General features: G+C 37.3%; 2 protein-coding genes across 4 annotated transcripts in view; one reads left to right on the top strand and one right to left on the bottom strand.

The window, feature by feature from the left end:
- Positions 1 to 2066: 2066 nt before the first annotated feature.
- On the bottom strand, positions 2067 to 5391 carry LOC104249439 (protein MHF1 homolog). The gene is made up of 4 exons (XM_009805866.2): positions 5211 to 5391; positions 5019 to 5090; positions 3073 to 3153; positions 2067 to 2576 (listed from the first exon to the last, which is right to left on the bottom strand). Exons 1-4 carry the CDS (start codon positions 5329 to 5331, stop codon positions 2428 to 2430), a joined length of 423 nt encoding a protein of 140 aa, XP_009804168.1. The 5' UTR covers positions 5332 to 5391; the 3' UTR covers positions 2067 to 2427.
- Positions 5392 to 6505: 1114 nt separating this feature from the next.
- LOC104249419 (ADP-ribosylation factor GTPase-activating protein AGD3-like) overlaps positions 6506 to 16178 on the top strand; it is a 43526-nt gene continuing 33853 nt past the window's right edge. For 2 of the 3 annotated variants that reach the window (XM_070160021.1, XM_009805858.2), the window contains exon 1: positions 6506 to 6792. In XM_070160021.1, the coding sequence (XP_070016122.1) occupies positions 6736 to 6792 (57 nt within the window). In that variant the 5' untranslated portion in view covers positions 6506 to 6735. The remainder of the gene's footprint in view (positions 6793 to 16178) is intronic. The other variant, XM_009805847.2, reaches the window with a different exon arrangement.

The following is a 16178-nucleotide window of genomic DNA, read 5'->3' as shown; positions in this document are numbered from 1 at the left end:
CGCATGAGAATCCCAAATATTTCTAGACATTTTTTTAAAGAAAATTCTATATAAAATCTTAAAAATATATATATATAAATTATATATTTATATGTCGGGTTAGTTCGAATTTTTTTACTCAATACTAAACCAAATCGGGTTTTTTAATCGGTTTCCTTTGACTTTTCGGTTTGGTGCGGTTTTTCGGTTCGATTTATACACCCCTCGTCATATATATATATATATATATATATATATATATATATATATATATTGACAATCTCAGGAATATGCGGTTAAAATATACATAAATTAAAGGATGTCCACAGAAATGATAGAGGAAGTCTTGAAATGAAAATATTGTCTTTATATTTTGAATCCTTTATAGAATTTAATTTTGTATAAACGAGGAAAATAGTGATTTTCAGCCTTCCTTATGTGACGTTAATACGTGAATCTTGATTAAGATAAATTTTCTCTGATTCCTTAAAGTGCAATTAGGATTACAATAAAACTAACATTTAAGCCTTCTATAACAACAACATCAACAACAACCCAGTAAAATCCTACTAGTGGGGTCTGGGAAGGGTAGTGTGTACGCAGATCTTACCCCTATCCTTAAAGGGTAGAAAGGCTGTTTCCGAAAGACCCTGGGCTTAATAGAAGGATAAAAAATTCACATAGTAAGTAAGACCAGAACAAAAGGTAAAAATAGCACGGTATAGCCAATTTTCGGACTGGTCATTCAAAAATAGCCAGCATTTACGAAGTCAATGAAAAATAGCAACTATTTTGCTGCAACAGAGACCGGTCCAGCATAATATACTGGAGTTCGGTGCATCTGTGTATGAACTCCAACATATTATGCTGGACCGGTATACTTTGCTGACTCCAGTATAATATACTGGAGACTGGAGTGTTGGTGCTCCAAACTCCAGTATATTATACTGGACAATTATACTTGCTGGAACTCCAGTATATTATGCTAGAGTTCTAGCGTACTTATGCTGGAGCTCCATCATATTATGCTGGAGTTCCAACATACTTATCCTGGAACTCCAGTATAATATGCTGGAGTTCAAGCATACTTATGCTGGAACTCCAGTATAATATACTGGCGTATTTTTTGGGTTTTGAACAGTGTTTTCGCTCAGATTTATCTTTACATGAAAAGTTGCTAAATTTCGATTACTTTTAAAACTGGGCTATTTTTGAACGACCAGTTGTAAATCTGGCTATTTTTGAATTTCTCCCGAACAAAAATATGATTTCACCTTTTGTAGCCCTTTTCCGTTTTCTTTTTAAATTTTTCGGCTCATAATTCCTTTAATTCGATTTTGCACCAAGCCAGCCCACTAAAAGGAAGATGAAGAAATTTCGACCATCTTATTCCGAAAGAAAAATCAGTTATAGGTGACCTCATATTCTTTGTATCACATACGTCTTTTCGTTTTTTGAGACTGAAAGCCAACCCATATTAGCTAATACTCCATAAAAGGGTTAGTTCAGATGGTAAGCACCCCTAACATACGAGTCACCAAAGGAGCAATAACTCCAATAAAGAGATTAGAGGGGAATCAAAGGGGAGGGGAGTCGCACACAAAAAAAAAATGTTAACTAATACTCTAAATTGCGTTTTCTGAAAATAGAAAAAGGAAAGCCAACCCCTATTTGCTAATATAAAAAGAGATTACCGAACAATAACAGTTTATGTAAATCTCTTCCTGATTATGCCAGACCAAATCAATCTGCATAGGAAAGGGCAGTAGGTGGTGACCATTTCTGCTTCATACCTTAATAAGGATGTCAAAATCCTTTCCATTGGTTCTTGCGTGGCTGTTGATATAGATAATGAGAGGTACTTTTTCCAAAACGTAATCAACTGATGAATGATTTTAACAACGATTATCCCTCATTGGCTATTGTTGATGGAACTTATCTGGCTCTAGGATGGATTGCTCAGATAGCTTGGTTAGAATTCTAATCACCGCTAAAAAAAGCTCGATAATCTTTTATCAACTGATTACTTTCACAGAAAATACTCGATTCATGCAAAAGTGCTTTAATTCATGTACAAAGAATGCTAATCAGCAGCTAAATTATGTGCCTAGCATGGCACGGATATTTTTCATACTATTCCAAGTTCCAAGGTGTGAGCTCCGCCCAGACTAATGTGAGGTGGAAGCTCAAATCCAAAACTTTTTTTATAGTACAAATGTGAAAGGTTTTACAACATCATAAATACTATCAGACCACATTCTTTTAGTTGCTTTGCTATTCTCCAGATTTATCGCACCATGTTGCACTTGAGGCGCTATTTTGAGGTAGCTTTTCAATGATGTTGTCAACCTGTTTTTACCTTAAAAAGCTGTGAGTGCTGCACAGATGCTGCTCTCACCAAGCTATTAGGCTATTGGACTACATAGTGAAACTGGCCATGCCTCTAATCTAATAGTCTGGAGTACGAAGTACATCTCGAACAACTTTATCTTCCCTTCTGGAACTCTTCTTCCTCTTCCTCTCCAAATTGGGCTCTTTTGCTTTTAGGTCATTGCCGAAGGACCTCAATGAGGCAGCCAGGTGATCATTCCGATGTGCTATGAAGTACATATTAAGAAAAATTAGTAGTTCATGGGTTCATAAAAGAGGAGCAATGTTAAATCAATTTTGAAAATGAACTGCGCGGACAAGAAACATTTTATGGCAAATTGAATAGTCTTGAATGAACCTAAAATGAGTTGTGCTAACGGCAAACTTATCAATTTTGCAACAATTGACAGTAGTAGCAAATGATTATCAATCTTTCTTACGACAAGGTGGGAAAGAAAATTAAGGACACACACAATATATATTTGCAAACTGGTGAGAAACACCACGGTTCTATATACATGAAGCAGCATTGCTTGTGAAGCAAATTGCTAAGTAAAGCTTGTAAAATACTCTTAGTAACTGGAAAGCTGACTGTAAAATTAATAAAAGCAGATAAAGCTAGATTGCTAGTATTGACAAGGCCAAGTAGATAACGCTAACTTGTGCTTATAAGGACTGATGTCCACGATCTGCTGTACCTATTACATTTACAGATGAACTCACCGGAAAGAATAACATCTTCCATGTTTACGGACTTACGACCAGCATGCTGGGCAAATAATTCAAGGTCTTTTGCTAGCTGTTCTGCTCTCAAGAAAAAGTACTCTGTAAGTTAAGTGCTTCAGCAATCAAGATATACAATTATAGACATGCCTGAATATGAAATTCAATCAAACAGCAATGAGACAACTAAGGCCTAATTTGTTTCAACTTAATAAGGTCTGAATCTGAATAATTAACATCTCAACCCATTAAGTGATTTTTTTTTTCTAACGACCACTTGTTTGCTCTTGCTAGATCTGGTTCATTCAAATCTTATAAAAAGTCTTAAAATCATAAAGAAGATGTTTATTTAAATATTCCTGTAAATGTGACTTTTTACCACTACTCTATTCACTACCACCATCCTCCAAAGCACATCATCGCAACTAGTAAACTACCTTTACCGCCATCCACCGCTGCTCCTTGATGCAGCCACCTCAAGAGCCCCAAGTTATTGTTTTTTTTGTTCAAACACTTATTTTCTTATTGCTTTGATGTTATGGAATTCTAGTCTAATTTCAATGTGCTTTGTTTGGTGAGAATCAATTCATCCATTCCAACAGAAGCTATTGCAATGCTCTTGCGGAATTTGCAGGAATTACAGTTTTCAAACTAGCAGCTACACTGGGTGACAGTTTTGAAGATTGCATGGAGTTTGTAGGGTATGGGATTTTGTACAAAACAGACCAGCCAGTAAAAACGAGATCAATAAGATTGATACACACATCTATACACACATAGAACAGACTAGAATTTGCCTACTACATATAGTGGCACCTTTTTTTATGCCTTCTGTGTCTGTATCCTTAGTGCATAACTGTACACATTGAAAATAAAACAGTCTTCGTGTTAAGTGGCAAATGAAATCTTCGTGATGGAAATTGCAGAGAGTGTCAACATGCAGGGTCAGCATATCACCCCATTAGATTGGAGGTGCCATCCACAATCAAAAGAAAGTGAATGTTGAATATCCTATGAAACAACCACCGATATCTCTTTATCTGAGGGCATTTTTCTTTTCCTTATAAGTTCTCCATATCTCATGTCACATCAAATTTGCTTAAAGTCTATATGTATTTTCCTTAGCCCTCCAGCCTCTTGTGAGAATAGGAATAAACCAAGATGGGATGGAACCTCATTGCTATCGAAACAAAGGGCTATTGATAAGATTAAATAAACTAATCCTAACCAACTAACAAACTTGAACTTATCTTATAAAAGAAATCCCCATTTTGTCATATTCTAGATTAAGTATTATCAGGGTGAGGTCCTTGCAATTCTGATACATAAATACATCATCTATAATCAACTGTTAAGCATCCTTATTCCACATTTAGCAAGAGACATACAGAAGCTTGAGATTTCCAGAATGAAAACTCAACCATATTTTGCTAACAGTGTCTAATTGGAAAAACATTTGAGCAAATTATGACCATCATCAACAATCTAATGGAAATCAAAATTTCTCTAGAATATCAACACCAGAAGCAAAAGAAAAGGACAAAGAAATAACACAGGACATGGGTCGTGAAGCAGGTGTCCACAATGGGAATCTAGCATATAAGCAAGGGAAATCTACACAGTATAGCCGCGTTCCAAAATAATACCCAGCAAATTTATATTTTTTGTAATTAATGTATAATATACATATTTTATACATAATCAGAGTATAGTTTTTGTATATTTGGCTAGCGACTGTAATTATTTTTGACCGAACAGCCAAATGTGTTAGAAGCCAGGTGCAGGTGTATTCACTGTCTTGCTTAGACAATAGTATATATGTATATGGAAAATTTAAATAAAATGTGGTAAAAAAATGTTTGCACATTAAGTGTTGCACCAGTGCCTTCAAAATTTGAATTCTCCAAACTAAATGCATGTATATATGTAGAAACGATAAAAAGTACCTGCAAACTTGAAGGCTAAATCAGAAATGCAAGCCATAATCGGTTGAGAAACCTCCATACCACATTGTTTCGCTGCACTTAAACAGTTATACACCAAAACAAACAAATTAAAGACCGAATTGAAAATTGAAAATTGAAAATTGAAAAATTCGAAATTACTGTATGTGTTTTGAAAACTAAAAAAAAAACTACCCTCGGCTTCAGCAATGGAAATAGTGCATAATCGGAATCGATCACGGAGTAAGTCGGTGGCTGATTCTTCCTCTTCTCTGTCTAATTCGCTTGCCATTTCTCCTCCGTCGATATCCTCCATTGTAGTAGGAGAATTGTTAGAGTATAGTTGCACTCGCAAACTAGGTGCCGATTGCGAAGGATGCGCGGGAAATAGGAGGGCGGGTCGAAACGGGTTCCCTTTATGTTATGGACTGGAAAAACTTATGGGCTTCCCTTATGTACCTTTTATTGGGCTTGGGTTTGGCGGGAAGTGCACAGATAGCCACTTTGAGGACCCCTATTTAAAGCATAGCCGAAGTTCGTAATTTTTTGTAAATTTAATCAGTTAAATCTCGCTAGTCTGAAGTTACAAAACTTCAGATATACAGGTGGTAACTGGTATGGTTATTGTACAACTCAGTAGTACCCTCTTTTACGTTTATTTAGCATTTGGTTGGATTGGATTAAATATCTATTGTTAGATCCACTTACAATTTTTCTTGTTTTGCATTATCCAATAGATCCATTTGCAACGTTTGAATTGGATTAGGTAGAAAAATAAGAAGCGGGAGGAGTAAATAACATGAATTTATCACCACTAGTCACAAGTATATTTTTTTTTAAAAAAATTGAATATAGCTTAAATAGCATGGCGGAAACCAACCACCTCATTAAATTTTCTTAAACTTATCTATTTAAGTGTATTGATATGATAGAAGTCATATCCCATGGAAAAAAATTGAATATTTAATCAGTGAGTGAAAAATATTTCATAAAAAATATTTATTAAGGTTATTAACAAATTTAGCAAATAGACAAGTGTATTTTGTGCATTAAAAATTAATAATAATAATAATAATAATAATTAATTATTAATTGAAGTAATTTATATAATGTTTTCAAAAAGAAATTCTAGAAAATGACGTTGTTACACCGAAAACATTATTTATGATTTTATGGGATATTATAAGGAAAATGAAAAAACAAAAAAAAAAACATTGTACGCAGCCTAATAGACTGAAGAAGCGCGAGCCATGCCATGGCGCGCTGGACAGTTGAAATCATCAGATCAGACCGCTTTCCTCTTCTGCATTAAAAACGAAAACCAACCCCCAATGAGAAACGAAAGAGATAGATGGAGATGTGGGTTATAGTATTTGAGTGACAGCCATGAAATATCGCACATTGGTCCCCATTTGCTCAGCAAAATTTGTTTCCCTTCATTTTCGTTAACCTCCCTTAAAACACTAATCTCACTTCATATTTTCCATATTTTTTTCTCGCTCTCCCTAGTGTTTAACAAAAAATTACGTATAAGGGGTCTGTTTTTCTAAGTCGGCCTTTTTTTTTCTGGGGATCATGTAATTGGTTGATCTTCCTTTTTTTTTTTTTTAACTTAATGTATTTGGCTGATCTGCAGTTCGAATTTGGGCCCAGAAACTAACGTTGTATTATTCGGTCTAGTTTATTAGTTGGTCGAGTGAGTGATATTGGTTTTAGTCAGATGCAGGGGGGAATGATGTTTGCCAGGCTTGACGATTCGCCCATGTTTCGTCAGCAGGTAACAAAAATATTCATTCTTTAAACTTTAGCATTCTGATCTTGTGATTTTTGTGTGTGTGTGTTCATTAACGCAAATCTCCATGTGCAAAATACTGCTTGTAGAGCCGGTTGCTACCGTTGGTCACTGACGGAATTAGGAATCATTAAATGCTTAAATGCTGTACCTAGTAGCTTCCCTTATATTAAGCGGATTCAACAGTTTATTTATATACAAAAAAAAAAAATGTTTTACCCTATTTGCAGTGTAATTTCCGGCCCAATTAGGGAATTTGATTGAGCCACCTTCCGTACCTTTAGCTCCGTTACTGCCGTTGGTAGTGATGATTTGGTGTGTGTAATGAACCCAAGTTCTCAACACAAACACATACTTGTATATTATTATTACTGAATTGAATTACATTGGAAGCAAGAAATACTAATAGAATTAGAGGAACAAGGGAGCATAACCAGAAGGGGAAGAGAAGCCAGACATACAGAAATAGAGAGGGGGTGAGAAGACAGACTCACAGGAGGGGAAAGGAAGATCACAATACAATTGTCTACTTTATTTTACTAACCTACTACTATTTAAACATTCTCTAACCTGGGTCCCACACATAACTTGCTAAATTTCCCAATACGTTCTCAACACGTTATTTTCATTCATAACAATACCCTCATCCTCAATAAGAACCTTATCCTCAAGGTTCGAGTAGAACAACATTGATGTCATAGCGGTGAGTATGCCAAGACTTGAACGTGGATCGGGTGTTACATTAAGAAATGGGTCTGAAAAACGGCTATCAAACGGATCACATGAGAGTAATGTTGCAAAGCACAATGTTGGAATATGTAACTAATGCTGTATTTTGTCCCGGGCCCGGGCCTTAGTGGGCCTAACGGGCCGGGCCTCGCGGTCCCGGGCTTCGTGGTCCCGGGCTCTGGCGGTCCCGGGCCTGGCGGTCCCGGTCTTCGTGGGCCTAATGGGTGGAACCGGCCCGTGACGGGCCTAAGCCCACATGGTCCTGTGCTTAACGGGCCGGGCTCGTGGGCTTCGCGGGCCTAGCGGTTTTTTTTTAAGACAATTTATTGTAGTATCATGGCTATATTAAAAATATATATGTAGTATATATGTATATCTAATTATTAAAGTGCTTGACGAAAAAGAAAATAACAAAACAATAGTAAAACACTAAATTGTCATGCATAAATATCACTTCTTGAAGTATATTATATTGTATCTTATGTATATATATTCTCTTATATATTTTCTTTTAGTATATGTATTGTATCTTATGTATATATATTCGCATAATAATATATTTTCTTGTAGTATATATATTGTATCTTATGTATATATGTTCGCATAATATATTTTCTTGTAGTATATATATTGTATATTATGTATATATTGTAGCATAATATATTTTCTTTTAGTATATTATATTGTATCTTATGTATATATATTCTCTTATATATTTTCTTATAGTATATATATTGTATCTTATGTATATATATTCGCATAATATATTTTCTTGTAGTATATATATTGTATATTATGTATATATTGTAGCATAATATATTTTCTTGTAGTATATTATATTGTATCTTATGTATATATATTCTCTTATATATTTTCTTATAGTATATATATTGTATTTTATGTATATATATTAGCATAATATATTTTCTTGTAGTATATTATATTGTATCTTATGTATATATATTCTCTTATATATTTTCTTGTAGTATATATATTGTATCTTATGTATATATTGTAGCTTATAAATATATTTTCTTGTAGTATATATATTGTATATTATGTATATATATTCGCATAATATATTGTCTTGTAGTATATATATTGTATATTATGTATATATTTTCGCATAATATATTTTCTTGTAGTATATTATATTGTATCTTATGTATATATATTCTCTTATATATTTTCTTGTAGTATATATATTGTATATTATGTATATATTGTAGCTTATAAATAATTCTAAGTATAGACAAAGAAATATTGCGAAAAGAAGCTCATGGGTAGAAGCAATAAATTTTATTACCAAAAAATGACATATCTTGAGAGATATTGAGAGATATTGATGAATTGATGAATAAAAATGAAAGAATGAGGGGGTATTTATAGTTGAGAAATGGGGAAAAGTGTAATTATATAAAGTTTGGGGGCCAAATGACCATTTTTTTAACTTAAAAAACGGTCATATTTTCAGCCCAAACGGCTAGATTTTAAATATGGCCGTTGGAGTTTTTTTTTTTTTTTTTTTGAAAAATAGCCGTTGGGCCCGCCAGGACCGGCCCAGGCCCGCCTGCCGGTCCCGGGCTAAACGGTCCCGGGCTCGTGGGCTCAACCATGGAGACCAGCCCGTGACGGGCTCAGGAGGCCCACCAAGACCGGCCCACCCAGGACCGGCCCACCAGGCCCACCAGGCCCGTTAGGACCGCGGGCCCGGTCCGGTCCGGTTCAGGCCCGGCCCACCGAGCAGCATTATATGTAACACCCTTGAGTCAACTATTAGACATAGAGCAGCAGCTGGGATCGCACGGGCTAACTCATGAAAAACCATATTGAGCTTAGCCCCATCTAGTCTGACAACACACTGTTCCATCATCCATTCATTGACAACAGGACATAATCTCTTCAAAGCCTCCTGAAAAGCTTGGCCTCCTAGGATAATGGAAACTAAAACAAGGCCAGAAACAGTATTTTTAGCAACTGTAGCTCTTTTGTCTAGACACCAATATTTACAAGCATAAAGGTAGAGTCTAGAAAAGTTCCTGGCAGGCGCGTGCAACTGGTAGACAGAACTTCCATGCTTAGATACCATTGAGTAAAGAACAATTTCAAGGGCAACTACTTTTCTCAACTCCTTCTTAAGTTTGTCGAGCCTTGAATCCATTTCTCCAATCTTTTGCTCTAAACCTGCTTTATCTTCACACTCGCAGGTTTTCACGGTGTTGATTATTTCATCATCGTTACCAACAAAATAGAGAATTCCACCAAGTGCATCCCCATTCCTTCTGTTGTAATTCAAGTAAAATTGATCGTTTGATGCCTTGTACCACCATTTATATTTAGCACATATACCAGCCCGACTGTTGTTTATAAACAATTCTGAACAAAAATTACCAACCTCGAGTATATGCCCTCTGTCGACCCAATTGTAGACATGTATTCCAAAATCACGGTAAAGCAACAGAATAATGTTATCGGCACAATCACTTCTCTTAGTTGCTCTAAGAACTCTAGTAAGTTGTGGCATATTCGTGCCCAATGTAAGTTGCAAGAGAACGATGAAGGCAGTAATAACAACAACATCAAATAGATCCCCTGCTTTTGTCTTGTGTTCACCCAAGAAAAGGTTAGCAACCTTGTGAGGACAGTATGGTTTAACTACCAGGAAGTCATTGAGCTCAACTATTATCTGTTTGTTAATTGTCAGTATAAGTCCATAGCTCATATTACATGTACTGGTTCTTGCAAACCTTGTGTCGGCCTTTTGAAATTTTTGATCGAACAACTTCAGCACCTCGTCTACTGAAACTTCGACGCCTTTTTCTGTTATAGCATTAAGCACGCACTTCGCTGAAGTATCTTTGTCATAGTATCGCAACATAATTTCAGCATGCACTGCAAATAACAAAACAAGAAGGTTCTGTCTCCAGGGTAATACCGTCGCTCCTGGTTCCAACTCTTTCAAGTCGGATGAAGGATCTTTTCCAGCATTATAATAGTGATGGAAAGCTGGAGATGTAACTGCCAGTAATTAAATTGCAAAATGTAGGAATATAAATACCATTTCTGTCCGGGATCCCACACTTTAGTCGTAGAGTTAGAAAATGCAAATGAGCACAACTTGACAACAAATCCCAACAATAGTACTGCCTGCATGTACTCGGTATGACCGGTTAGACTCAAGGGCTTAAATTTACGCCAAGAATAGTAGCAGGTCCATCAAGGTTCACAATGAGTAAATCCACCCCGGGGTCGAATGGGAATCGAGTGACGTAATCGTTAACTAGTAACAATTGATTGAAAATTGAAAGCAGTTCACCACCGGGATCCAATACATCCTTAAATGTTGTCCTGGTGCCTGCAAGCTGAAGGCTAATCAGTGAGCATGTTTCACTCCATCGAGAAATTTTGTCGAACACCTGGCCATTGCTGAGTGTTGGACCTAGCATTTTTGGATGAGCAACACCATTGGCTACGGGAATTGTGTTGCTGTCCGTCTCTATTAAGTGTTGTAGCTCGGAAAAAATAGAAGCACCTTGTCCATGAGCCACTGCCGAGGGAATAGCAGAAAAGGCATTTGCACCTTCCTGCATTGATTTAGCTTCACAATCAAGAGCCTCTGTTGCGTCTACAAAGTCTGTATGCTTATTCAAGGATTCAAAATCTGGTTCTTCATCAACCATAGGGGAAATATAGATTTATGAAATATCATCATATGCTACAGCAGTCGTGGTCGGCTGGGGACTTTCATCAAACACCTTGTCTTCGTCAATGGTGGACTTGTCTCCATGAGATACTCGAGCATCAAAAGCATGAAGTTCAAGGACTTGTAGATAAGGAATTGAACTTACTGTGGAAAGAAAATGAATGCCGGGACTTGTTGTTGCAAGTGTTTCGTTGAACACTTGTTGTGTGTCTGATTTTCCAGATGCAAAATTATGCAAGTTGGAATTATGGCTCGGAGCAGCAAAGGAAGATACACGCGCTTCTGTCAGAATCGAGATAGGATAACCAACATAGTCCCCACGAGCCGGTGCAGTAACGGCTGTACGCCAGATTTGTTGAAGTTTGGCAAAATGCCAAAGTCCCACATTGGTTGGGAGTTAAGTTTGGGGGGGATTTTTCCCCTATAAAAGAAGGCCTAATGTTTAGGATTGAAATACACCTCTCATTTGCCTTCTCATCTGTTTAAGGCATTTGTATCTTCTCTCTTTAGTATTATTTCACTTGTATTTTTGGAGTGAAATAAAATATTGGTTGTGTCCGAGGAGTAGGCAAAATTAGCCGAACCTCGTAAATTCTGGTGTTCCCTTTATTGTTGTTTTATTGTCTTATTTATTATTTGGTGGCTGTCATAATTTTTGGTATAGTAGTTGTGACTTATTCACACTATATACATTTGGCTTCCGCAACAATTGGTATCAGAGCCAAGGTACTGTCTAAGTATGCTCTGTGGTTGCAGCATAGTCTGATCTTCCACATCAGAAAAGATTTATCTTGGTAACTGAGTCAAGGTTCTGTCTGAGTATGCTCTGTAGTTGCAGCTTAGTCTGATCTTCTACATCAGAAAGGAAATAATCTTGATTTGTGTCGTCAGCTATTAAATAATATTTGTGTCAAATATGGGAGACAATAAACAAGAAGAATCTACATCAAGTGTCAACAATACGTCATCATTGGCATCTTCGCTTATGACAAGAATTGTGTCAAATGCGAAATTTGCGGTAGAAATTTTTGACGGGTCCGGACATTTTGGGATGTGGCAAGGCGAGGTTCTAGATGTCCTTTTTCAACAAGGGCTAGATCTGGCCATTGAAGAAAAGAAACCAGATGTTATTGGAGAAGAAGATTGGAGAATTATCAACCGTGTTGCTTGCGGTACCATTCGATCCTACCTTGCTAGAGAGCAGAAATATCCATACACAAAGGAAACTTCTGCAAGTAAATTATGGAAAGCACTGGAGGATAAATTTTTGAAGAAAAACAGTCAAAATAAATTGTACATGAAGAAGAGACTGTTTCACTTCACCTATGTTCCTGGTACCACGATGAATGAACATATCACCAGTTTCAATAAGTTGGTCACAGATTTGCAAAATATGGATACAACTTATGATGATGGTGACTTGGCCTTGATGTTGTTGGCGTCACTTCCTGATGAGTACGAGCACCTTGAAACTACTCTACTCCATGGAAATGACGAAGTTTCTCTCAGAGAAGTTTGTTCGGCTTTGTACAGCTATGAACAAAGAAAGCGAGAAAAACAGAAGGGCGGAGAAGGAGAAGCACTATTTGTGAGGGGTCGTCCTCAAAATCAAACGAGGACAAAGAAGGGAAGATCCAAGTCAAGATCCAGACCCAGCAAAGATGAATGTGCCTTTTGTCGAGAAAAAGGGCACTGGAAGAAAGACTGTCCGAAGTTGAAGAATAAGGCCAAATATAATAATGGAAAGGCCATTATGGATTCAAATGTAGCTGATTGTGATGATTCAGACTTCTCATTAGTTACAACAGAGTCATCAACATCATCAGACATATGGTTGATGGACTCGGCTTGTAGCTATCATATGTGTCCCAACAGGGACTGGTTCGTGGAATTTCAAGAAGGAGAATATGGAGTCGTCCACACAGCGGATAACAGCCCTCTTACCTCATATGGCATTGGTTCAATACGATTAAGGAACCATGATGGAATGATCAGAACATTAACAGATGTTCGATATGTACCGGATTTGAAGAAGAATCTCATCTCTGTGGGAGCCCTAGAATCAAAAGGGTTCAAAATCATTGCAGAAAATGGAGTGATGAGAGTATGCTCCGGTGCACTAGTGGTAATGAAGGCTAATCGGAAGAATAATAATATGTACCGCTATCGTGGCAGTACAGTTATTGGGACAGCGACAGTGACATCCAGTGACGACAAAGAGGCAGAAGCAACCAAGCTATGGCACATGCGCTTGGGACATGCTGGAGGAAAATCCTTGAAAACTCTATCAGATCAAGGATTGTTAAAAGGAGTCAAGGCTTGCAACTTGGAGTTTTGTGAGCATTGTGTTAAAGGGAAACAGACAAGGGTTAAATTTGGTACAGCGATCCATAATACTAAAGGCATTTTGGATTATGTACACTCTGATGTTTGGGGTCCTTCCAAAACACCTTCATTGGGTGGGAAGCACTATTTTGTAACCTTTGTTGATGATTTTTCCCGAAGAGTATGGGTGTATACAATGAAGAGCAAAGATGAAGTGTTGGGAATTTTTCTCAAATGGAAGACGATGGTGGAGAATCAGACAGGCAGGAGAATCAAGTGTATTCGCACAGACAATGGAGGTGAATACAAAAATGATCATTTCAATAAGGTCTGTGAAAATGATGGCATCGTCCGACACTTTACTGTTAGACATACACCACAACAGAATGGAGTGGCAGAACGTATGAACCGGACCTTGCTGGAGAAGGTACGGTGTATGTTGTCCAATGCTGGCTTGGGCAAAGAATTTTGGGCTGAGGCAGTTACATATGCATGCCACCTCATTAATCGCTTACCATCTGCTGCTATTGATGGCAAGACACCATTTGAAAAATGGTATGGAAAGCCTGCTGTAGATTATGACTCTTTGCACGTGTTTGGCTCAACTGCATATTATCATGTGACAGAGTCAAAATTGGATCCAAGGGCAAAGAAGGCTATTTTTATGGGAATTACTTCTGGAGTCAAAGGATATCGCTTATGGTGTCCTATGACAAAGAAAGTAATATTCAGCAGGGATGTTACCTTTGATGAATCTGCTATGGTAAATAAGGTAACAGAAGATACCAAACAAAATAAAGGTGCTTCTAAGCAGGTGGAGTTTGAGGGAAAATTTATTTTTCCTACACAAGAAGCAGAGGAGGAAACAAATGAAGATTATCCTCTAGAAGGAGAGCCAATAGAGGAGATTCCAACTCAGGAACCTCAACAACAACTTGAATCAATAGCAACCAGCAGGCCAAAAAGAACAATAACGAAACCTGTTCGTCTCATAGAGACGGTTGCTTGTGCAACCTCAATTGTAGCTGATGATGTTCCTACTACTTATAAAGACGCTGTCCAAAGTTCAGAAGAAGATAAGTGGAGGATTGCCATGAATGATGAAATACAGTCCCTTCATCAGAATCATACATGGAGATTGGCCAATCTCCCGAAGGGAAAGAAAGCAATTGGGTGCAAATGGGTATTTGCAAAGAAGGAAGGATTTCCTAACCAAGTAGATGTTCGCTACAAAGCAAGATTGGTGGCCAAAGGATATGCTCAAAAGGAGGGAATTGATTACAATGAAGTGTTTTCTCCAGTTGTAAAACATTCCTCCATTAGAATTATGTTGGCTTTGGTAGCACAATTGGATTTGGAACTAGTTCAGATGGATGTAAAAACTGCGTTTTTACATGGAAACTTGGAGGAGGAAATCTACATGACTCAGCCAGAAGGATTCAAAGTTGCTGGAAAAGAAAATATGGTGTGCAAACTTGAAAAATCGTTGTACGGATTGATACAATCTTCTAGACAATGGTACAAGCGATTTGACGAGTTTATGTTGCGGCAAGGGTACAAGAGAAGCAAATACGATCATTGTGTGTATTTGCGCAAGCTTAAAGATGGTTCCTTTGTATATCTTCTCCTATATGTTGATGATATGTTGATAGCTTCCAAGAATTCGGAAGAAATTGATAAGTTGAAGATTCAACTGAAGAAGGAGTTCGAGATGAAGGATCTAGGTGAGGCAAAGAAAATTCTTGGCATGGAGATAATAAGAGATAGACGTTCAAAGAAACTCTGTTTATCTCAAAAGGAATATTTGAAGAGAGTACTTCAACGTTTTGGCATAGATGACAAGACTAAGCCAGTTAGTACTCCACTTGCTCCCCATTTTAAGCTGAGTACTACTATGTCGCCAAAGGATGAAGTTGAACGAGAGTATATGTCAAAGGTACTATACGCAAATGCTGTTGGTAGCTTGATGTATGTAATGGTCTGTACGAGACCTGACATTTCACAAGCTGTTGGAGTTATTAGCAGATATATGCATAATCCAGGAAAGGAGCATTGGCAAGCTGTGAAGTGGATTCTACGGTATATTCATAATACTGTAGATGTCGGGTTAGTTTTTGAGCAGGAAGACAATCAGTCTGTAGTTGGATATTGTGACTCAGATTTTGCGGGTGATCTGGACAAACGACGATCAACTACTGGTTATGTGTTTACTTTTGCAAAGGCACCAGTTAGTTGGAAGTCTACTTTGCAGTCAACAGTTGCTTTGTCTACAACAGAGGCAGAGTACATGGCTATTACAGAGGCTGTGAAGGAGGCAATTTGGCTTCAAGGATTGCTAAAGGAGCTTGGTGTTGAACAAAAAGGTATCACAATTTTTTGTGATAGTCAAAGTGCTATTCAATTAGCGAAGAACCAAGTTTATCATGCAAGGACGAAGCACATTGATGTTCGGTATCATTTCGTACGAGAAATCATAGAAGAAGGTGGAGTCACGGTGAAGAAAATTCATACTACAGAGAATCCTGCTGATATGCTGACAAAAGTGGTGACTGCGGTCAAGTTTCAACATTGTTTGGATTTGATCAACATTGTTGAACACTGAAGATTGAAGATG

This window comes from Nicotiana sylvestris, chromosome 10, assembly GCF_000393655.2.
Source record: "Nicotiana sylvestris chromosome 10, ASM39365v2, whole genome shotgun sequence".
In the NCBI taxonomy this organism is placed as follows: domain Eukaryota; kingdom Viridiplantae; phylum Streptophyta; class Magnoliopsida; order Solanales; family Solanaceae; genus Nicotiana; species Nicotiana sylvestris.
This window is presented reverse-complemented; position numbering and strand designations above follow the sequence as displayed.